Genomic DNA, 25,152 nt, shown 5'->3' on the forward strand with positions numbered 1-25,152 from the left:
CAGGCTTCTTCCTCAATGAATGTTTCATGCTATATCGTAATGGCCATCCCACCAAAAGAAAATACCTCTTGATCTTTATTTCTTTGATTACCAAGGTTATCTGGTTCCACTGTGTGTAGGTATCCCCTGTGCTTTCTTTGGGTGGGGGAAGCTTGTAAGCCCTGAGTAGGGATTCAAGAAGCAAACGGACTTGTACATTTTACAGCACGGTTCATCACTCACATTGTTACTCACATCCATTGCTAGGTGGTTTCTAGCTGAAGGGACTGACAGTTTCAGATTAACTGCAATAGTGTATACATCAGTGATGTGCTCTGTCTTACTGATGTTTTGTGTAAGATGCAAAACAGCTCTTCGGAGATGGTTTATGAGACCGAGATGTTTTGTGTAAGATGCAAAACAGCTCTTCGGAGATGGTTTATGAGACCGAGGCTGATCCACACCACCTCAGGGATCAAGGAGATAGATCCCTTGCAGAGGAGCTGACAGGTCCCCGATTCTAGTTGCTCTTCTGAATTGTAATCACCCAGAAAAACACCTAGTTCAGATCTGCAATAACTTTACATCAAGTAAGTAAAACAAAACAAAACCAAAGCAAAAAAAAAAATATATCACCTTCATGGAAAGATTTTTAATGGATTTACAAAGAAGATAGAACATATTTTATTTGATGGTTTGCTAGTTTGATTGATAAGTTATAAGTATCTGGACATAGGAGGTGGGCCTCACTTGTACTCGTGCCCCGGGCCCTGCACGTTTTAAAGACAGACCTGATTATATCTGATTTAAAAATCTAAGGCACCCGTTATTAACATCATTGATAACAAAATCTAGGTATCTAAGTCATTTGTCATTAAGTAACTAAGATTGGTACCAAATGACATGGCCTCTTTAAAATCTCCTGCTGTTGCCACTGAAATATCTTTATAGCCACACATGCGTGTGTGATTAGAAAACAGCATTCTGTGCAGGGTGTCTGGGAGGCTCAGTCGGTTAAGTGTCCGACTCGATTTCAGCTCAGGTTTTGATCTCAGTGTCATGAGTTCAAGCCCAAATTGGGCTCCATGCTGGGCGCAGAGCCTACTTAAAACAGAACAAAACAAAAACATTCTGTGCTTTAAAAGAAGACACGAGTCTGAGTCCAGGTTAGGTCCATTTCATCCTTTACGGTCGCCTCGAACAAAACCAGTATTAATAGCGGCTATATTGATGGTTATTCCGATGTGGGCTTTTTAAAACCGGAAAGTGGGCTGTTACCGCTAATGAGTGAAACCTCTGGGGTGGTAATAAGGCAGGGGTCTTAACTAAAAGAGCCGGTCAGCCGGCAACCTAGAGGTGAAAGACAGGATCTCGTGTTACAGTCCCCTGAGCCACTCGATCTGACGACTTGACAGAGCTTTTGTGTATTTTAAACCCGGTACAGAAGTTAACTCCCACATAAGTAGATTATGCTAAATTGGTCTCTCCTAAATAGCAGCAGAGTTACTAAGCACACTGGCATATGTAGGTAATTGCAAAACTCAAGAGACTGGGCTTTCCGCCTTGCAGTCAACACCCATGGCCACCCAAGGGGTGTGTGTATTTGGAGCTTTAGGACGGAGATGCCAAATGTGTGCCTTTGCCAGCAGAGAGCCGGCTCCTGGCGTGCTTCACTCTCGATGTGTGAGCCGGAAAGGCATGGTGCATGGGGAGCTGCCCTGGAAGGAAAGTTGATGGGTGCACTCTTAAGGGATTGGTGCACACACTCACAGGACGAGTGAATGCTCATGTTTGGAGTTCCATGTAATTGTGCGAGGCCAGACTAGGAGGTGTTCTGGAATCCTGTGTTAGGGCTGGGGATTCTGTGCTGTGACTCTGTGACTTCACAGTTCCAGTTTCCTAGAAAAGGCCGTAGACACGGGTCCGGTCCTGGCATCATGCAGGCCCGAATTTCAGGATCCCAACAGAAATGCCAAAAAAAATAAATGTATCCTTCTTGCCACACAGTTCGCTAAGCTGTCCTGCAGAATTATGGCAGGACACTGAATAGGGGGCTTTTTATTATACCTCGTCTTTAGATCAGCATGATTTATAATGCAGTGTCTTTGGGGGCGCCTGGGTGGCGCGATCGGTTAAGTGTCTGACTCTTGGTTTCAGCTAAGGTTGTGAGCTCATGAGATCGAGCCCCTGTTGGGCTTCGCGCTCCATGTGGAGTCTGCTCAGGACGGTCTCTCCCTCTCCCTCTATCCCTCCCCGCTGTGCTCTCTCTCTCTCTCTCTCTCTCTCTCAACTAAATAAATCTTATAATGCAATGTCTATCTCAAGTTAAAAAAAAAAATCACAGAACAGATTATTGGGGAAGTAGAAGTCATCCTGAGACGCGAACTCTTCAGCACAGATGGAAGGAAGGAGCATAACCCTGCTGCTTTGGAAAACGCCCATGGAAGTGCATAAAATGAGGACAGTCTAACCTAATGGTGAACAGTTTTGATTGCTAAGATGGGTTGATCTGTTAAAAAAGAAAATTAGTTTGGGGGGGGGTGCCGTTGAAAAGGAGGTAAAGCACCTGGCTAATGAAAAATGGAAAGTTTCTCCAGGGTAATCCGGGCAATTTTCCCCTTCTCTGTCTCTTCTTGTCATCTTACAATATTGCTTTTTCAGAATTGCTTCTCAGTTATATAGGCAAAGAGTAAATGAAACCAGCTTCAAAAGACTTTTTTTTTTTTAAATGATGAAACTGAATTTTCTCTTCTGTACTGAAAAGCCAGGAACTTACGCTACGCTACTGGTGGATTCAGCAAACTTCCCTTGGCACTTGGGAACGAAACAGACCTCGCTTTTATTGTCATCTAACTCATAAGGTTTTGTCTTGGAGCATACTTCAGAGAAAAATGTAGCCGTCTTATAGCCCGTTGCCCTTCCTGTGCTGTTCTTCCATCCACTCGATGATTTCTTCTGTGCTCCCCAGTGGCCAGGGTGGATACTGGCCAACAGAAGTCCTTGCTCCCCTGTGGTTTACACGGAAAAGCGGGGAGGGCAGACGATGAGTAAACAGTCAGTAAATGGCATTTGAGTTAGGACCGAGTGAAGTAGTAAGAAGAATAACATACGGAATAAATACGCCCACTTTGGGATATAGTTTGCCCCCTGTATTAAGCTGAAAGATCATTTTATTCCTACGTATTTGCTCATCTAAATTTTCAAGACAAAATCTAGTTGCCGTGTTAGTGCAGATATAGAAGCAGATCTGTGTTGCTTCAGTGTAACACATCACCCCGATCTTGGCTCAGTTGCCTCTTCTGTTACGCATCTCCTGCTACCTGATGTGTGGCACATGCGTATGTTCGTCCCTTGGCTCGGTGGGAGGGAGATGCAGAGTGAAGTCCACTCTCTGGGCCATGGATGTGGAAGAGCTCAAGGCCACGTCAGCTCAGATCACCTTGCTGGGGTACTGACCCTACTACTGTTCCTGATACATTTTAATTTTGCACTCGTTGGTCACGGAAGTGATCCTTGGTTTTGACCAAAATAGTTAAGAAGCAAATAAATAAACGTGGGCAGAAGCCCCTTGGTGGCCAGTAATGAAGCTGGTTCATCCCCTTGCCCACTCCTGGCTTAGGCCAGGAAGAAGGTGAAGGCCACCACGCTGCCCCGTCCCTCTCGATGGCAGAGCCGTGAGGTGGGGGAGGAGCGCTGGGTATCTAGCATGAAGTGGCTCAGGGCCGGACTGTGGGTCATGTTCTCGATATTTCTGAACTTCTCCCTCGCCAGGAACTCCATCTTATTTCCAGTAGAAACGCCGTTCCCGTCCCTGGAAAGCTCTTTCTCACTCAGTCTCCATCGTGTATTCTTCATGCTATGCATTGTGCCTGCCACCGAGTGGACGTTCCAGAGTTGGCTGGACATAGGAATTAGTTATCAGGTGAAATATTGTGCACGGAGGCCGGGTCCTCAAAACAGTGAAGGGCAAGTAACTGAGTAAAGGTGTTCAAAATAAAAATAGTTAAGTTCCAAGGCCAGGCTGGGCTCATTATCTGTATTTCTCATCCAACGTGCACAGTGATCTTAGAGGTAGGGACTGCCATTTACCCCTGTGCACAGATAAAAACACTGCAACTCTGAGAGGTCAAGTGAATGCGCAGAGTCCCACTCCCACTCCGCTACAGGCCGTCTGTGGTTTCTTCTTCTGTAGCTGCACTTCTCAACCCTGGGGGCAGGTGAGAATCTGCAGGAGCTCCAACAAGCCAGCCAGCCTGGCCCTCCCCGCAAAGATCCCGGTTTCACTCGTCCGGAGCAAGGCAGGGGATATTCTCATGTTTCCCATGGCTAGCCATGTAATCCTTCTGACCACCTTCCAGAACTATGTTCTAAAAGTGGTCGTGAGCCTAGAGGGCAGGTCATCCACGATAAGTTCAAGCCACTTGATTCTTAAGGTGACCTTCACCCAGTTCTTTAGGTGCTCGGGTAACATGAGGACTTAATGGTAGGCCTCATCCGATTGGAGCTGCAAAGAAGTACATGCTTTTTTCTTCAAGGCAGAGCCCAGAAAGGGATTTTCTAGTCTAGTTACCCGAAGGGAAAGAGTAAGGAGAAGGGAATAAATCCACCCAGGCAACAACCCAGATACCAGTGAACCAGATGAACAGAAGGGTGACACATGTCTTCTGAATGTTTTCCTCCAGCCGATACCTCCTCTCTAATCCCCGCACACCAGAGTCAAAATTGCAGATTCCTGGGCCCTGCCCAGCATTCGCCTGACCAGTAGCATGCCAGGATCTGAGTGGAGTCTGCAGTTTTCATCAGCATCGGGCGATGCACCTGCAGCTCAGAGTTTGGGCACCAGGTCTGTAGAGGAGGGTGTGGAAGAGAAACGTGCCAGTGTCCTGGGCAGGGTGGGCATGGCAGTGGTGTGGCAGGAGATAGGTCGTTAAAGCGAGACTTTTCTTACTGATTCTGCCTTGATTCTCATCATTTGGGACAATAATACTAACAGTACTCCTTTTGATATGTCATAAGGAATAGTGTCACTGAGCAATGTCAAGGTCATTTTTGCTCTGTTTTTCATTGTATTTTCATGTTTCCCCTCATGATACAAGAAAGTACTTTATAATAACAAAGTCTATGTTCTATTTACTTATTTGAAAAGTTAATTAGTAGGTAGCTCATAGAAGATTCTGGTAATCTTTCACAAAGTTAATAGGTGAAAAATATACTTCACTTTACTGTGTCTTAAGGACAGTTCCATTATAAGGGCTTAGAATTGACAATGTTATTTCACACAACCCAGCTTGTGGATCTCATGTGACTTTGGCTCCTCAAACCGTTTAGTTTCTTCAAGACAAAACAAAGTGTAGCTTCTGTCAGCCACATAACCGATTCGGGTGGAGTGCTTCGAGACCTACTTTATGGCAAACGAGGACCAACACTGAAACATTTTAGGTGAATTTCCAGAAGATGAACTGCATTTTGGTCATTGGGGAGAGTTCTGTGGGCAGGAGTATTACACGCCACAGTGTTATTCTTGTGTCTGCCAAATACTGGCTAGCCTCTTCCCAGGCTGCCATGATCCACTTTGTAGAGATGTGAAATCTCTTTGTATCAGAAAGGAAGACACCGTGAGGTGTCTGTGCTGTGTGTGTTTGTGGCTGCAATAAAACAATGCAAGTTAGTCCCAAGTTGGGGGAGTCTTCTGTATGAAGCCAATGCAGAAAATAAACTTTTCCCCCCTTAAATTCCAAACAGAAGCATTTATTATTTAAAACCCAAACATGATATTGTAAAAATATCATGTAAAATTCTCAAAATTCAGATTTTGAGAATTTTAAAAATAATAGTAAACCAAAATAATAATAATAATAATAGTAAACCTCAGAAAGTCACACTGAAGGATCCCTGATGGGCCCACCGAGCACAGAAATGCCCTCTGCTGAAAGCCGAGGTATGTTCATAGAAAAATCGAGTCCACTACATCTGCCAGTTTGTTCTATTATCATTATAGAAGTAACCCATTAAAATGTCATTTCTTCTCAGTAAAATGCAGGATTTAAAGCTTCAACTAGATCGGTTATCCATATTCTGCCTCTGAAAGATGACTCTCAGGATTCCCTGAAGATAGAAAGTAGCAACAATTCGGGGCACCTGGGTGGCTCAGTCAGCTAAGTGTCCGACTTCGGCTCAGGTCATGATCTCGGGGGTCCTGGGATCGAGCCCCATGTCGGGCTCCACGCTCAGGACGGATTCTGCTTGTCTCTCTCCCTCTGCCCCTCCCCCAGCTCATGCTCGCTTGGTCGCTCTCTGTCTCTCTCAAATAAATAAAATCTTAAAAAAAAAAAGAAAAGCAACAATTGGTCCTTAACGCAGCAGGCTGAAGGGAGGCATAATGCCTTGCATGGCGGGTTTCTGAGTGTGCCCAGGGTGGCCCTGGAGAAAGAAGGGAAGGAAGGGTGAGGTGGGGGGGGGGGTGCGGGTATCAAGAAATCAGTTGTACTCTTACAACTGTATGCATGTCGTGTATTCATATTCCAAAGGCAGATACCCAGAAGCTCCAATCTGGTGGCGATCCCATTTATAAAAAAAAATGTTAGAGGAAAAAAAAAATCCGCGTCTCGGTCCCCCAACAATATCAGCTGTTGCTGGACCATCTGAATCTCATCAAGATACAGTGTCACTGGAAATGACGCTGTCACTGGGTAATGGCTTCCTCCTGCTGCTACATAAATGCCCTGTGTCAGTTGGCTTAGTAATGACATTGCTGCTTATCTTTTTCGGTGGTAATGATTATTTTTATTTCTGCGCAGTTTTTCTTACTGTGTTGCCATATTCAGAAGATAAATTACAACTGTGCGTACCAGCTAACCACCGCTTTGAAACAGCGGTGAACCTTGCCAGGCCCAGGGCTTCATCACTGGAAGGTGGATCTGAGCACGCCCAAACTTGCTCTTGTGCTCTGAGCCCGATGTGTTCCAGAACTTCTGCGTGGTTTCAGTAGACTTGTCAAGGCCCCTGCCATCCCTCCAAAAATTGTTTTGTTTTTTTTTAAGAAACAGTTTAGGAGGCCCCGAGGGCTTGAGAGCTTACCTAAAAAAAAATGGAAATTCCGTTAGTCTCAAAGCAGTGCAAACAGTCAATAGCAAAGCAGAAGAGAAGGGTCTCTTAAGTGTATCCCACTGAGCCATAATCTGAGGGGCCCTAAGGAAGGTACTTCATCAACACATCAACATTTTGATGACACTTTGCAGAAGGAACAAGACACCACGAAGGGCGGGATTCAGAGAACATTGTCACACACATTCAGACGGACTGGAGTAAAGGCGGTACCAACCAACGAACCTAGGGAACTGTGTTGAATATGGATGAAGCTCTGGTCTTCACCATGGCTACATGTCTGGGCCGGTTAAAAACACCAAACAGTGACAGGACAGTTTATATTTCCACGTGCACATTCTGTGGGGCTCTTGAAGAACCCATTTGTAATCCCTTATGTAGATTTTAGAACTTAGCACAAGTACTTCTTTGTCCAATGAGCCCTGGCCTCCGTGCGCCTCTCCCGAAGGACTTTCAAATGGAGCGGCAAGGATGAGAAGCAGTGGCGCCCAGTGACGACTGTAACTTGTCACCTTCTGTTTAATGACCATCTGAAAAGGAAGAGGAAAAAGAAGAAATTCTTGTTATCAGCCGGGACGTTCACTTCTTTAAAGTTTTGCAGGTTAGGGCTTGGTTCTGAGTTTTGTTGGAAGGGACAGGGAGGAATACAGATTGCTAACACCCACTGCTTAGCTGTCTAAGGACCAGCTTGGTGCCTCGGGGTAAATTCTTGAACTATGATAAACCCCAGCAGGGCGGAGATGGTTACACAAGACACACACCTACAACAGCGCACTGTTGACCATGGTGTAGCCAAAGGCAGGATGCTGTCAGCTCCGAGTGCCTTGTTTCCCAACCACACACACCCGAGAATGTTGTCTTTGAATCACGAGGTGATAGAAACTTAGTGTTTTTCATATGTCATTTTGACTTGGTGATTATTTAAATACTCTTGGGACATAAATTCAAAAGCTTAGCCTTCTCAGAATAAAAGGCCCACCAGGCATGCTGTCCATCATGATTTGAATAAGCAATTGGAATTTTTAAAAAAGGGCAGTATGGACATTTTACATGTTCTTTACAATGTTGATATACCTTTGAAGCTGAGTAGATGTGACTCTCGTCCAATTTGCAGCCTTCTTTCGTTCTATAGAGATGTAACTCACAGTCCTGAGGCTAGATCTCCTCCCTTTGGCTTTGTCTCTGAAAGCCTCAGTCTCAAGAACACGCTTTCAAGCTTCCTAGTCACTCTGAAGTGAGGCAGGGACAGAGGAGTTTAGTCATTTTCATTCATCCAACCACCTCTCCTTACTCTTGAGCAGTTGAACCATCCCTTGAACGGTGTCAGCCCTGGTGTGTGTGTGCGTGTGTGAGGAGCAGGGAAGGGGTACAAAGGAATCAGGGTAGATTCACTTGCTTTCTTCCATACATCTTCTGTTAGGTTTTGAAAAAGCACTTACCTCATTTTTTAGGTAAATTGTATTTTTCTCGTCCTTTCTCTTTTTATTAAGCACCATGTTAAGTCTCTGGTTTTTCACTTATGGGTACTCAGCAGAATACTGAAGCACTTCACTGTACACTGTTGTTTTGCTGGCCCCATGACAAGCAGGCAAAAAATTATTAAATTGGAAATAGAAACAGCTAGCTCCACCATAGCCCTCGCCTAGTGGAATATAACTAATACGATGTTTTCATTCGAAGTGACTACTATGACGTGCTGGGAGCCAGCTCCCATAGTCTGAAACAGTAAAACACCAGAGGAGATGGGGAGAGGTTCCCTTCCACATGCTGTTGTCGCTGACAGTCTCAAAGAGAGGGTGGGGCCCCCAGGAGAGCACAATCCCAGGGGGCGGCGCCCAGTCCAGTCTGTTCATTAGGAGCCTGATGCACAGAGAGACAAATCAGGAACGTGTCCTCATGCCGGAGAGCGCTCTTTCAGTCATGAGGTCTGTTGATATTCAGAAGCCCAGGAATAAGCACAGTCACTCAGAAAAACAGATTAAAGTCAACGGAACGCATAGGGAAGAGTTTGCATGTGTAACAAGAAACTAGAAACAAGAAAACCCAAGTGGCACTGCAAGGTGCATGAAGGCTGGTGGGAGGGGCCAGAGCAGGAAGGGGAAGGGGGTGGAATGTTCTGGGACGGATTGCCCACTGAGGGTTGGGGACAGCACGGAGCATATGGGCTGGCCCTCACTCTACGGGGAGAAGAGCCTGCAGAGCTCAGAGGCCCTCGGCGAGTTATCTGATGGCTCTGGCCTCTGTCTCTCCATCAGTAAAGTCAAAATACTACTTTTTGAGGTGTGAATCAGAAAAGTTTTTAACATTGTGTCTAACAAACTCAAAAAATGTGGGCTATTATAACATTTTTTTCTCTGAAGAGTAATTATTACTGTAAAATGGAAAACATATTCTAGAGTTTTAAATCAAGAGAAAAAAGGAGTGTCAAAAATCCCTCCCAAGAGAGAACAGACTGTTGGGAGGAGGACGGGGTGGGCGATGGGGGCAGGCTCGTGTGCTCCTGTGCATGCTCGCCTGCCCAAATAAAAAGCGACAGAAAACCTAAACAGAAACTGCTTGAGCCAAAAATACCCCAGTGGGCTCCCAAGGGAGGATTTGATGATCTGATCCTGGACTGAGCTTAGAAAAATAGCTCTAGAAATCATTATTAAGCAGGCATTTGCTCAAACCAGAGAACAGGACCAGGTGACTGTAAAGGTTTTCTTCCAGGATTTCATATACAGTCAGAATTCCGTTTTGGCATAGCCCACCATCGCCGAAGGACGAAAATCTGTCAGCGTCTCCTGAGCCCGGGCCAGGCGGGTGCAGTGTTCTGCCGAGGAGTGAGCACCAGGCAGTCAGGGAGCGGCTCCGAGCTGCGGTCTGCGGTCCAGCTGCCTGAGTGTGAATTCTGGCCTCTGGGCTGAGAAGCTGGCCACGGCATCCCTGTAAAACGGCGCTGCTAGCATCCACCTAGTAGGCATTCTGTGAGCACTCAGTCCGAGTGTCCTGCACAGAGTGACTTCTCAGTAAATGTAGTTCTTTTCGGACATCCATTTATTCTCCTAAGAATTCTTCGGGCTAGGTATTATCCCATTTCTCAGATGAAGACATCAAAATTCATTGATTTGGTCTGAAAGATGGTAGAGTCAGGATTCAAACCCAGGTCTGTGAGTTTTAGGGCCCAATGTGTTGGGGGCTCCTAAAACACACCAGAAAGCACCATACCCAAGCTCTTGGGAATAACGGTGCCCTTACATGTTCCACTGGGCTCCACACTTTGAGAGAGATGCTCTTCACTGGCTCTGTTCCCACCGTCATGTTCCTTCTTGCCTGAAATCCCTTTTCCAAGCCCCATGCCCTTCTCCTTACACCTCATGATCCCTAGGACCCTGCACAGACATTGCCTCCTGCAGGAAACCTTCCCTGCCCTGCCCTTGGCTAGTGAGGTCCCCCTCTGTCCTTCCTTGACTCCCAGTGGGACTGCATCATCCTCATTTTGAAAGGCCTGGCAGAGCACCAGGAACATGGTAGCCACTCAATAAATGCAGAAATAAAAAGCCTACTTACATAAATTCTGGTGGTTTAAAAAAAATCATGTTAATTGTAATAATACATTTTTCACAGTTAACAGTCAATGTAACTCTCAGAATTAAAAAAACAAAAAACGGTTCTAGTCAGAGTCCTGGGGGGCACTCATGAGATTCTTAGAGGATTAGCAGCCCCGAGTGGCCCCGAACTCCCCCTCCTCCGACAGTAGTCCCAGCAGAGATCAATTCTCCAAAACGCCGAGTTCCAGAGTTGTTTTGCTCTCCTAGTTTTTCTTATATTTTAAACTTGCTTTTCCTTTCTCCCCTGGTTTCTTCAGTTCTGTGTATCATTTAAGAAAATGATGCTGCCTCAGGGAACAGTACTGGAAACATAACTTCCCCATAAGTAGATACAATTTGTTTTGTTTGTTCTTACCAAGAAGGTATTTTCTCCCTTCTCTTAAATTACTTCTGTCCATTTCTATAACAAGCTCTGAATTAATTTGTATCTGTGTTCATGAAATATAGAGGAAATTTCCCGCGTGTGGGAACTATAAAGAACTCTTCCTAGAATTGTTCTAACAGTTATAACACTTGAAGCATATTAAACACTGTTTATGATAATTCAGGCTTCTCAAACAGTAAGTGGACTGGTGATTTCTTTCTTTTTAAACATTATAATCATACCAGGCATTCCCCCCCTCTTTTTTTTTTAAAGAAAAACTTTTTTATTATGGACATTTAAAAATATATGCAAAGAGAGGGAGACTACAATATTGAACTCCCGAGGGTCTAAATTTCAGGTATCAATCTAGCACGTCTCTTCCCTTCCACCGTTTCCCTCCTTTCCCATCTCAGCAGAAAAGGGGAAGAGGCACCCCCTGGTTGCAAGACTGCCTCCTCTCTCCATGTCTGCTGTCCTGAGTCTGGTTTCACCTGCATTGACAGCTATCCACACACCTCTCACACGCGGGTACACACACCCCTGCACACTCAACGTTCGCACCGGCACAAACATGCCCACCTTCACCCAGCTCTGTACCCCATATGCTGTAGGTTTCAAATATTAGGACAGAAACTCGGTGGGGAATGTAACTTGGAGCAGTAGACATCACTTCCTAACATAACAGACTAACTTGGAATAGTTGACCTAAAAAAGTATGAAGGTCCAAGTGCTTCTGAAAACAAAATTATTCATAGAAAAATCCTCTTCAAATGGGATTTTTTGAAAAAGTAATGTCCTAATTGGTGGGCTAATGGCAGATTGTTTTTCTGTTCTGCTGCTTCTGTGTCCTCTACACTTTTCCAATTTTCAACGAGTAGGTCTCGCTTTTATAATTTAAAAATAGCCCCCAGATGCTAAGAGGGGTAATTTGTCAGTTGCCTCTTATTCTCTTACGCAGCAAAATAAATATGGACCAGAAACTAAATGAGATCTTTTCCTTGTGTCCAAACCATATTTTCCTTGGCTTGGAAGCCCGGGAGTAGAGAAAAAGGCCTTTCTTGGCAAAGGGAAGCTAAGTGGGTGACACAGCCCAGCCACCCGTCTTCTGCCTTTTACCCTTTGGTCTGTCTTTGGCACTTTGTTCTCTGCCCTGGGCAGGGTCTTCTCCACCCTTCCTGAGCCAGTGGATCCCGTGCCACTGCAGATGAACGCTTCTCTTATTGCCTCTCTCACTGTATAATTATCATGTGCCTTCTGGCTCTGGAGAACAGAAAGGATTAACCCTGCTTGCCTCTGGAAAAGCGGGGCCCGGTGTCATATTGCACGCCATGGTGCTTGATGTGACGTGGTGTTCACCTGGTGGCAGGAGGAGGGTGGGGTGTGCGGAGCCTTGGACGCGTTGGAAATCTCTCCTTAGCTGTGAAGTGACCAATCCCACTGGGGTGTGTCAGAGTTAAATGTAGGGTCACAGCACATAAGGGAACACCAGGGCGGCAAGGTAAATGGAGTTGGAACCTCATGTGTCATTCCTCTCCCCAGAAGTTGTCATTGTCCTAAGAATGCTCACTTTCCCATCCCATTTTATGCCCCTTCACATTGTACCAACAGTTTGGAAGTAACCTCTGAAGTCTTGGAGCGTTCTGATTGGATTCCGTTGAGTTTCGGGTACCTACTCAGTATGCCTATACCCAGCCCCTGAGCCTCAACTTTTTGTTTCACGGCTATTAGATAGTTTCTCTACAAAGTTGATAATCACCAAATTTTCTTGGGATAATATGCAACATTAGCAGACTCCACTGAACTATAAAAATTGTGCATTCCTCAAGGAAAGTTGTTGGAATTGCCATTTTCTTTCTTTGTTTGAAATTGCACGTGAAAAGGCATTATAAATTACTGGTCAAGGACACAGGCTTTAGAATCAGACCCAGATTGTAACTTAAGCCAAGTGACAACCATTCTGGGCTTCAGATTCCTCGTCTGTGAAATGAGAATAATATGGCCACCTCATAGGATCATTGTAAAACCAAATGAGATAAAGCCCATAAAACAGCCAGCTCACTCTTTGGCACATAATACAATTCAATAAATAGTAACTAGCATTTGAGCAGTTGGCCTCCACGGGCTTGAATGTGACCTCTGCCCATTACCCCAGGGACAGCATGGTGCATTCAGAGCCAGCTCTGTGTCTGGCCAGCTGTGCATCCTTGCGCATTGTGTATTTGGGACTCGTTTCTCCATTTGTAAAATGGGACGTTGATCTAGGTCATCCTGGAGATCTTCCCTTCTAAAAGTGTGGTTGGCTCTTTAGGAAGAGGTGCTGTGACAGTTCAAAGTGACAGAATGATTAACTGAAAACCTCTCAAGTCCATGATGCTGACTTGTTCTTTAGTCTATGCTCATCCTCCTTTGCACTGGTTCTCAACTCAGCTGTTCATCAGACTAATTTGGAGAGATGCCTGGGCCCCAACCCTAAGCAGTAATTACATCATAATATCTGGCACTATTTTTTAAAAGCTCCTCCAGTGATTCAGTGTGCCACCAGGGCTAAGACCCACTGCTGTATGCAAATAACACAGTCAAAAGCAAGGCAGAGGAGAAAGGATGTGGCCAAGCCACAAACTGCATCTTTGAGGAGATGTGATTTCAGATTGGTGTTTCATTCAATCTCACTTCTAAATTTGTTCTTTTCCTTAACATCATTGGAGAGCATAGCCTGACATCAGCCCCCATCAGCCTCGAAACTGAACCCAGACTCCTTGACCTGGCTTATACAGCTTTTCACGATCTGACTCTGCTGCTCCAGCCTCGTTTTTCAGGCAGCCTGCCTCTGCCCCAGTAGGGAGTAATCACATGCCAGGTTTCTTCTAGCCTTTCAAGCCTTTCTATCTTTCCTACCCCTCTCCTTTCTTACCTGACCTTACCTGCCACCCTGGTACTTGGCCAACTTCTGCTTGTCCCTCAGGTCTCCACTGAACTTTCTCTTTGTTCCATGCCTCCCCAGAGTTGAGTCAGGTGCACCTCCTCTGTACTCCCGTAACCCACTCTGCACACCCAGTGACACACTGCACTTGATCTGCATTCCCAACCCCACAGACTGTTAAATTGCACGAAAGCAAGGAATGTGTGGTTTATTTACCACAGTGTTCCCTGAATTTCACATGGTCAAGATCAATGAATATGGGTAGAATAAATAATTGAATGACTGCGCAATAAAAGGAAATTCTTAAAGAACCGAGTCACAGTAAATTAAAGAAACCAGATCCTATGAATGAATGCACGGGAAAAAATAAATTCTTAATGACGGAGTCACACTAAGCCAGGTATATCGGGCCCTGTCCCTAACCTCTTTTTCATTTAAGAGCATTCTTCAATACCAGGGAAGGGGGGGAGCCATAGTGGGGAACCAGACTTACTTTCCACAAGAAGGAGCTTAATTTCCTTGGAGACTTGATCCTGCATTATTTGTTCCATAAACAATAATCAACAGTGTTAATATTAAAAAGCAAGAGAAATACATTTCAGTTATCTTTTAATGCATACTTTTAGTGAACCTTTGTATTCTTATTAGTTAGTGAAATATTTGTAGATAATGACAGGATGTTTAGGGTTTACTGTATAAAAATCCCACTGGGGGAGAGGGATCAGTAGAAGTATAGGTGAAACAAGCTTGGCCAAGGGTTGATAGCTTTTGAAGCAGGATGGACACATGGGGGTTCATTATATAATTTACGGTGGCATAAGTTTGAAACTGTCCAAAACAAAATGTTAAAAAATAAATGTAAAAAAAAAAATACAATCGTGGAAGGACTTTTTTTCTCAGCATTGCTGTTTGGTTCAATGAGTGTCAAAAACAAAACAAAACAAAACAAAACAAAAAAAACACCAAAACCCAAGGCGGCCATACCTCATCCGGAGCCAGCTTGGTCTTGGTCAGTTGGAAAACAGGAATGTTCTCCAAGGTTAGTAAACGGTAATCAGTTCCACGTAGTTTTCAGGCACCAGAGTTTACAAATCACTGCAGTTTGATTTGTAACTCCATTCATATGTCCACAAGAAATACAGCCCTTGCCCATGTTCCCCCTTATTTGCTTAGCCAAACAATGCTTTTCCAGAGCACTTGCAAAACAGACCCCAGGACGCCATTTTACGGTCATTGGCACCGCCCTGTCCTTCCGCATTGTTTTCACAGCTCAGAAGGTGCTTCCTTTTAAAGTTAAAAAAAATCAGCAGCATAACGTTGCCCTTTACTGCTCCTAACATTTGGTGTCCCAGCTATGGGGCCGCCTCCTTCTCGGAGAGGCCCTGCACCCCAGACGGTAATGTGCCGTGGCGAGGCCCACGGGCTCGTCCTCCCCAAGCCTTGCCAGTCCCTCCACAGCGCTTGCCCCGCTCAGCTGCCGCCCAGACCACCCGGCTGGTGCCCTGAGCGGGGCCGGCCCGGCCGGGGTACGGTTGCCACCATCCTCGGGCCTCTCCCTGCGCTCCTCCCGGTCCTCCAGGCAGAGCCTCCCGGGCCCGGCGCGAGCTGGCGGCCAAGGTTCCGGGCCCGCCGCCCCGCGCCGGGTTCTGCGCCTCGCTGGGGCTCCTCAGCCGTGCGCTGGGCACCAGCCCTCTCTCCTCAGCTTCCGCCCTCTTTCGGCCTGAGTGATTCCGACTGGAGACCCAGCTCGCCCCGGTGCATCACCCAGCCGCCCCTCTGGCCTATGCTGGGCCTCCTTTCACGTTTCCCCCCAGCTCGTCCCTTTGCGCCTCCCATTTTGGCCTCGTGCCATGCGCAGGTGCTTCTCATTGCAACTAGGCCCGATTCCCTGTATCTGCCAGAAGTGGGTGGGGTGCGGGTGCGGGTGTGGGTGGGGGGGTGTGATTCCACCCTAAAAGCTTTTTAAATGGCACATCTCTCTTACGTCACTAAGGTCTCTAACAAGACACTTCAACCCAGATTGTTCCTTTTTCTTAGAGGACCTGCTGTCTTCTGAGATGGGCTTTCACAGAAATCTTTGTTTGCTAATTTGGGATACCTTCTCCTGCTGTGCTCTTTCTGAGCGTGCCATGATTAATTTTCTCATCAACCCCGAGAAAAGGGGCAATTTTATAAGAGAAATAGACATTTTATTTTTTTTAAAGATGTTACTCATTTGAGAGGGAGAGATCCGGAGCAGGCGGAGGGGCCGAGGGAGAAGCAGGCTCCCCGCTGGGCAGGGAGCCCGATGGGGGACCCAGGACGACGAAGGCAAGAGGCTTAGCAGATGGAGCCACCCAGGCGCCCAGAAACAGACATTTTATAAGCGAAATGGAGATACAGAGAAGTCAGTTCCCCCAGATTACAGCTAGGAAAGGGCCGAGCCAAGTTCCCCTCACCACTCGGTCACTCCTTTACTCGTTGACTCCATAGAGATTTACTAATCACTCATGCTTTGCCAGAGTACATCCAGGTCTAGCTTTTGAAAATGAGCTTCTAGGAAAATAAGCATAGGATTTATTTAAGAATAAAATATTTACTTTGCATCTCTTGACTAAAGTGACTTGCAGTCACTGATACTAACACATTACAGGCCACAAAAATAATCAATATACACACTTGGATTTCATTGCAAAGCTCTTGCTAAACAAACAGAAGATAGAAAGTACAAACTAGACCAAAAGCTTTCCTTCGATAGTGGTAATTCTTTTCATTCCATTCGTTGTAGGGAGGCCCCTTTACGATCAAACAGACTGTGCACAAATCCCTCAATGCTACTTAACTAGTTGGGCAAGTTACTCATCATTTTGAGCCTATTTCTTCATCTTTAAAAGGAGGATAATGGATCCTTTACATCCATGAAGTGCTAAGGATAGTGCATGCTATCTGGACAGCACTTAATAAATAGAACTCCCTTTTCTTCCCCTGTCAACCGTAAATTTAGCATGTTAACAATGAAGAGTAAAATGTCTTAGTAATAAGCAAACAAGTCTCGTTCTTTCCCATCCGACACCAAACTGTCCTGGAAACACTGTAAGTAAGTGACTAAGTGTGTTTCAGTTTCACTGCCTCTTTCTGTAGCCTGTTTGATTGATGTGTTAATGGGGAATGAATGACAAGGTTGCATGCGGTGAAGGAGTCCTAGGATGGTTGGGAGCCACACCCTGGATAAAATTGTGGAAGGAAGGAATTGTGAATCACCCTCCATTCATGGAAAGTTGGACAAAAACATCAGCTGAGAAAAATATATTGAGTTTTAGAAATAGGACCTGACTGTAATTAGTTGCTTTCTTCTTTGCACTTATTACCTTCAGGGAGGATGTGAGTTTTCTAATTATCTTTAAAAGATTTTTATTGAAACAAATTCCCAAGCTTTTCTTTTGGGGGAAGGAGGGAAAGCAGCTTCTCTATTTGTCTGTTGTATTTTAGGAGGGGTGAAAGTATTGATTTACCGTTACCTCTGTCACATTTCAACATATGATTTCAAAATTGTCTTCAAAGCAATAAAATGATGTTCCATATCAGAGATCCATGATATGAGTTCCAAAAAAGCTTTTCATGAAAAAATGGAGCCATTTGCGTACCTACACTGTTAATGAAAAGTGCAGTGCACCTTTTGGGTCAAGGAAGTGATTTCTAGTGTGTAAACTCTATTTTCTGATACAGGATATTTATCATTAGCCAGCTGTCTACTTGTATATGGTACAGATGTGACCACTGTGTATTAACTGAATATATACTGAAGTATGTAGGTTCAGCCATCCTTAAAGGGATAAATGATAATGAATGGATGCAGAATGCTTTAACTGTGCTACACTGTTCAAATGTTAACTCTATAATGGGAAAAATGTATCGTGGATTCCTGTTTTTAAAAATTACCTGTAGCCACTCGTGTCCCAGTACTAGGTCATATCTTTGGGGTGGTCAAATATTTATTTTTTATAATGATGCCTGGCTGTGACAAATGATTTTTGCTGAGACCTAAGAAACTAGACTGTATATTGTTAATGGAAAACATATTCTCCTAGACTAGTGATATTTTCAATGGTTCCTTTCTATAATTAAATGTAGATGTTAGCATATAGGCCTTGCTTTATTTTTGGAACGTTTGTGATTCATGGGTGGGGAGAGCTCAGAAAACAGATTTCTTAAAAACGAAATTGCTTTCTCCATAGAATCTGTTTAAGACACTTTGGAGCAATAACTTTTTTTTCTTTTTTTAAGTAGCAGAGAAGGTGGTTTTAAGTAACCCAGGGGAAAGACATGCCCTTCTATCACAGTGACAGCACTTAGCCATAATCACCATGTCAGGGACATTTTCTTTACAGGTACCAGACAGTGAATAAAAGGATTTACTTGAGAAAGCCTGAGCCTATTTTGATTTGTCTGGTCCTGAAATATTTATCAAGCAAGGACCAGTACTTCTCAGAGAAGCGTAACTACATACCGGGTGATATTTCCTGACTGCCATCTTTGAACCTGCTACCTTTGACAGTGACTCACGGTGGTAGCTCTTAGTTTTAGTGGCCAAACAATCGATTCTAATTGTTTTCACTGTTCCCTCTTTTCTATCACAGAATCGGAAGACTTTTTGATGGTACAGAGCCCATTGTTTTGGACAGTCTCAAACAACATTATTTCATTGACAGAGATGGACAGATGTTCAGATATATCTTGAATTTTCTACGAACATCAAAACTCCTCATTCCTGATGATTTCAAGGTGAGGGATTCACGTTAAATTACCAATAGCATTAAATATGTGATTTGTTTTGATGCGCTCCCCAGAACATTTCACGCTCTACATTTTTAACGTATACCAACTCTCTGGTCTCTGACATGGTTCCACCGTCTTCATGAAATAGAGGATATGGTCATTAAAGTTTTATGTGACCAAAAGCAGACTGATTTTGTTTAAAGACTGAATTATAATTTATTTTAACACATTGAAAATAAGTTGATTAAATTCAAAGCTTATTTCTGCTACATCTTAATAAGGTAGGAAATACAGGGAAACCTCCTTAGCTTAATAGACTTCTTCTCCCAGATACTGAAAGCAAGTATTATACTTAACCGTAAAATTTTAGATTGTTCTTTGAAGTTAGTAACAGGTGTTAGTCTCACATTGGGCTGGCAACTCTAGGCCATGGAATCAGACAAGAAGAACAAACAGAAAGTGTTAATATTAAAAGGAAATATACACAAATGTAATCTTTGCAGCTCTTGATATTTAAATAGATTCTAAAGAATCAACTCAGTACTGTTAGAACTAATGAAGAACTCTTTAAAGCATCTTCATTCAGGATCAATATATCACAATTGATAGCTTTCCTACAGAATAGCAAGAGCGAAGCATAAGATATAATGGAAAGGTATACCACTCACAGTAACAACAGAACTTACAATACCTAGGAACAAGCCTAACAAGAAGTGGGCAAAGTCGGACTAAGAAAACAGCAAATCTCTACATAAAGTGTAAAAGAAGAGTTGTATAAATGAAAGGAAATTCTGTGTTCCGGGATGGGAAGCCTCGATATCGTTAAGATGTCACCTGTCCCCAGATGATAAATTCAGCACAAACCCATTTAAGTCACAAATTTTTAAAAAATGAAATTTGATCCATTTATAAAGTGTACGTAGAAGAAACGGAGCTTAAGAATAGCTAAATAAATTATTACGGATGATAACAGTAGTGGTAATGGTGGGCTGCGGCGGATGCATCCTACCAGACATCAGAACACACTAGAGAGCTAGAGTAATTAAAAAGTGTGATCCTGACTGGGCTGAAATTAACAAATAGGTCAGTGGAGAAGAATAGGGTCCGGAGAAGATGTGTGTATAAAGGAATCTGATACGTTATAAAGGTGGCAATTCAGTCAGTGGGAAAACAAAGGAATAATCAGTAGTTGGCACTGAGATAGTTGGCACAGAGACATTTGGGAAAAAAATGTAAAGCCAAAGCCCTATCTCATATCATAAGTTCACAGATATTCCAGAGATGAACATAAAAATTAAAACTATAGAAAATATCAGAAAAAAAATCTAAAGGAATTTCTGAAAGCATAATTTTGAGGCAGAGAGGGCCTACTTAAGGAAGACTTAACACCCAGAACGTAGCCTTTAAAAAAAAAAATGTTTAATTAAAGACACCACACACATATAAAAGACAAGTGTTAGACTACAGGAAATATTTGCAATAAAAGATTAATATCATTAATAAAAGAATTCCTAAAATCTATAAGAGACATACAAACAACCCAATGGAAAACATTTTTAGGCAGAAACAAAAATCTCCCAAAGAAAAAAAATAGAAATTGCCAATAAGCATTTTAAAAAGATATTTAATCTCTGTAGAATCAAAGAAACAAAAATTGAGATACCCTTTTTATCTATCAGATTGGCAAAAATGTAAAAAAATGGTAATATATAGTGTCGGGGATACACATCACGGTTGGGAATAAACATTTTTGGAGGGCAATTCAGCAGTTTTTATATTTTCAATCACACATACTCTTTGATCTAGCAATTTGGAGTCAATTTATTTTCTAGAAATAGTTGCATAAATATGCAAAGATACATGTACGTGGGATGTTTTTTGTGGTCATATCATTTGTAATAGCAAAAACTTAAAAAAAACATTCAGCAATGGCACATCCTTACCAATAGCTCTATTATCTGATGTGGGGGGGGGAAATCACCAAGATTTTATCATTCAGTGAAAATGCATAGCCATATTCGTATTTATGTAAAAAATATGTGTGCGTAAATACACAAAAAGATCTAGAAGATTAGATCCCAAATTAGTAAGGACTCAGGGGGCCTCCGTCCGTTCTCCCCGTCAGGATTTTGAGCGGTGGGGCACCTGCCAAGTATACATTTGGTGAGGAAATGCGAGAGAAAGAGTCAGGACTGCAGCTCGCGTGAGCACTCCTGGCAGCCCTGAAATCAGCCTGAGGCAGCGCGTGACCCCGTGGCTCCCCGTGGCTCCCCCACCAGTGGCAGCGCCCAGGGGCCTCCCAGAGTGCACCTCTCGACGGTGCTGAGTGTCATTCGGGCTTTAAAGACAGACGAAGTTGGTTTGTGCAACATGGCTCCTTACGAAAGTAAGCTACTTTATCCAGTGATGATCTCTTCCAGTTCAGGAAGGAAAACATATTGGGAGTCTGTTTCTCAGATGGCAACTTCCTGGAGGGTTTTCGAGGGTAATTTTCAACGTGTCGTTTTTTTTCTTTCTGTGCCAACTTTTGAACCTCTTTCCTGCCTTCCCTTCAGGCCACTTCACTCACTGGCAAGCGTCTCACGCAGAGGCCCAAGGGAGGTCTCCCGCCTGCAGCCCTCGGCAAGCCTGGGGATGCACCTGCTCAGAGAGCGCTGGTGCCTGTAGGCAGCAGGCCTCACACCAGCTGCAGGCAGAAGAGAGCTAGGAAGAAAGTCAGGACCGCTTCTAGAAAGCAGGCACTTGCCCCACGTGGAGACAAGCAGTGGGGCTGAGTTCTGCACTGGACACAGGGCGAGAGGGAAGGGAGGGGAGGAAGGGGGGGGCCTGCTGTAGGTGGGCACGGACTTCAGCAGTGCCCTCCCTTCCCCTCCCCAGTAATTAGACCTGGCGCCTCGGATGTCAGGCGTTCACCAATCAGGTCTGGGCTTCCCGTGTCGGAGAGCAAGTAAGCGGGTAGAAAAGGAAGGGCTGAAAGTGTGATATGGCAACGGTGGGGGGGCCAACGTTTTCCTTATCACTCATGTTTTCCTAGAAGGAATGCAGTGGACCTGGGGAAAGGGGTGAAGGAAGGACATTTCACTTTTAGTTCTCTTTTAAGGTGATTGCATTTCCAAATGACCACTCGGAATCTCTACGTGGAGAGTTCATTGGCTCCTCAAGCTGCCTGATCATAGCTGGCCATGCCCACCTCCCCAACCCCGCTACCACTGTGGTACTTGCCCCCTTGCTTTGTGTCCCATCTCTGTAAAAAATGTCAGAATCCATCTGCCTGCTTTAGGCAGGAACCTGGAAGTCATTCCGCACTTTGTCCCCTTCTTCATCTCCCAAACACGATCCATCAGCAAGCCAGTCTGTAGTGCCTTCTGGATCCTTCTCGAATCAATTCCTTCTTCTCATCCCACCTCCCTATCCAAGGCTCAGCTCTCTGGATGACTAATTGATTTCCGTCTCCCACCCTTCCCCCCCCCCCATCTACTCTCCATGTTGAAACCGGGAGACACTTTCTCATTAGATTTTCTATTTCAAAATCATTGTAGACTCTCATGTAGTTGTAAGAAATAATAGATCCTGTGTTACCCGATTCCCCCCCAGTAGTAACATCTTGCAAAATGATAGTACAACAGCACAATCAGGATGTTGACCTTGAAATAGTCAAGGCACAGAGCATTTCCATCATGGCAAGGATCCCTCCCAGTGTCCTTTGATAGCCATACCCTTCTCCCTCTCCCCATCCTCTGCCATCTCCCACCCCATCCCTCACCAAGGGACACTTTTTGAAAAAAATAGTGTTACCATGACTTGCTCTTGCTTACAACTCTGCAGAGGCTTCCCATTCATTGTTTGTGGAGCAAAGCAGCATATCCTTGTCAGAACCCATGAGGCCCAGAATGCTCCAGCCCCTGCTGGAGCTCCACAGCACCACCCCCGCCCCCACAACTCTTACCTACACATACGCCCTACAGGACTTTCCTTAGTTCCACAAGCACACTATGTTCTTGCCCCCTTCAAAGAGACCATTCTGTTTGCCTAACACTCTTTTCCTGGCCTTCATTTGTCATTAGGGCTCATTGTATTCATGACTAATGATGAATACAATGTCTAGTCTAGCTTAGGTTTGCCTGTACTCTGTGATTCTCCCCATGGTCACACACGTACATTTGTAATTATTTGTCTTCATTGTGTGGCACCGTATACCCAACTGTAAGTTATACGTGCTTTTGGCTGCAGGTGTTGGAATAGTCAATCAGCAATGCCTTAAACTAATGGAGATTTATTTTCTCACATAAGAAATCAGAGGTCCATGGTTATTGACAGTGATATCTGTTCAGTGATGTCATCAAGGACCAGGACTCTCTTTTTGTTTTGCCATCTTCAATGTTGACGTTTTGGCCTCACGCTTGTCACCTCAAGGTCGTAAGGTGGCTGCAGCAGCTCCAGGTGTCACATCCTCATTCAAGGCAGGAGAATGGGGCAAAAGCCTTTTTAACTCGCAAGATCTTGTCCTTGTCAGAAGATTCCCCAGTAGACTTTCCCTTTATCCATCAGTGGCTAGAACTGAGCCTCCCTTACAGGCAAAGGAGGCTGAGAAAGGGGTGTTTTTCTTTTTTAGCCTCTATAGTGAGAGGAATGAGCAAGGGATGAGGGCTGGGAAGAGTTGTTGGCGAAGCTGGTCACACTAGCTTAGCCCTGGCACATAGTAAGCATGTGAATATTTATGGCATGAGTGAATGAATGCACGGATGGATATATAAACGAATGAAGTGAGACCCACACTCAAACCAGATTCTGGTTCCTACCCCATACCTGGTCATGTACTTTCTCACATTCAAACTCTGGCGAACTTACGTATATAGCAGGACTCTTTTCTTTGTAAGGGCAGGGACATTTTTATGTTTTTCTAAAGGACATTGTGTGTGGGCACATAATAATTACTTAGTATTAATTAACTTAAATACAGCAGAAAAGGGTCAAAAGAGTTACAGGAGACGAGAAGCTAAGTGTAAGTAGGCAATACACTAACTTACAGGACGAAAGGGCAGATATAAAACGTGTGTATAATACCATCCTCCTAGGCAACTTAGGAGGGTAAAATATTAATTTGTAATCCCATGATTCAAAAAGATGCAGACTCCAGGAAATACAAAGCAACTGATGGGGAATTACACTTAGAACATGACGACAGCCATTGGTTGTGAGTTGCAGTCTGTCCCAGGAATGGAGCTAGGAATTTGAACACATTCAACCACGGCAGGTGTTACTTTGTTCTTCAAGAGCATTCAGGTTAGATGCAGAGAGACAGACTTCCTTACGGGGAGCTAAGCTGTGGCCAGTCCCCGAGGACAGCCCCTTGAGGGCCCACCCAGTGGGCTAGGATGAGGATGGCTACTTCTCTGCCCCTTTCGAGCTCGCTGAGGATTCCAGAGCCCTGCTGTTCATCAATTCTAAGTGCAAAACGTACCCATTAATTGCCCAAGGATTTAGCTGTAGCCCACACTTGGGGAAAAAGACAAAAAGCTTGTCAAATAAAACTCACGTCTCCCAGGGCCCTGGAATGTTTCCCACGGAACCTCCGGGCGACAGGCTGTAAATTAGGGGGCGTTCTGGAACCTGGAGGAGCAGCAGGAGGAGAATGGAAGCTGAGGTGACCATTCAGCTCCTGCGGCAGCTTGTGCTGACCACAAATACAGATGCGCACACAGATGAGCTCCCAGTCTGCCCGTCCCCAAACAACACAATAGGTGCTTTCTTCCTTGTCGGAGTCCGTTTCCTGACCTGGGAGAAGGGACACCGCAGGAGGAGAGAATCTGTCTCAACTGCGTTTGGTAGGGAAAGCGTTCCTTGATTTCTGGCTTCCCTCTCCAGCTGTTTAATGCTGGGTTGAGCGAATGCATGCAGCGTTGACATCACGGCATCCTACCCCCCACCCATTAAAATGCCATTCTGCAAATAATGCTGTATGAGCTAGGTCCCCTCTTAGCAATTTAGATCATTTCATATTTCAGAACACCACGAAGTGGCAGCTGCTTATGCCCTGCTCCCACTGGAAGCCACTGGAATCTGTTCTCTAATAAGTGATTATAGAACTTCTCTGCACTGTTTTATTATGGAGGTGACTGGCCTTCATTTCCCCTCCCCCCAATGATACTGACCTGTTCATCGTTGCTTTATTGTCTGCTTACGTACATGTGTTGTAGAGGCAGACACACACACAGTTGTCATTCCTAGTACACCAGGAGTCCAGAACTTTGGTTCCCTTTTTGATGGGGAAGCACAAAAAATTACCTCTTTCTAGCCTTGTATTCTGAGCATCTTTGGTAAATGTTCCCCACGTTGCTAGCATCTTCTGTGGTCTCAGTTGAATGTCCACCCTTCCTAGATAAAGAAAACTTTGCTAACAGACAGCGCACAACTTACCTATCCCTGGCTTAAGTTTAAAA

The 25,152-nt window shown here is 44.5% G+C and overlaps 1 protein-coding gene across 1 annotated transcript in view; it reads left to right on the forward strand.

Annotated features, from left to right (window-relative positions):
- The window catches only part of KCTD1 (potassium channel tetramerization domain containing 1), an 88,858-nt gene that overhangs the window by 49,002 nt on the left and 14,704 nt on the right, over positions 1 to 25,152 (forward strand). Inside the window, exon 3 of the mRNA XM_028098400.2 lies at positions 18,574 to 18,718. Within this exon, the coding sequence (XP_027954201.1) occupies positions 18,574 to 18,718 (145 nt within the window). The remainder of the gene's footprint in view (positions 1 to 18,573; positions 18,719 to 25,152) is intronic.

The sequence above is a fragment of the Eumetopias jubatus genome, unplaced genomic scaffold (genome assembly GCF_037043125.1).
Source record: "Eumetopias jubatus isolate StellerSeaLion01/CBP00866 unplaced genomic scaffold, mEumJub1_p1.0 scaffold_16, whole genome shotgun sequence".
Classification (NCBI taxonomy): Eukaryota; Metazoa; Chordata; class Mammalia; order Carnivora; family Otariidae; genus Eumetopias; species Eumetopias jubatus.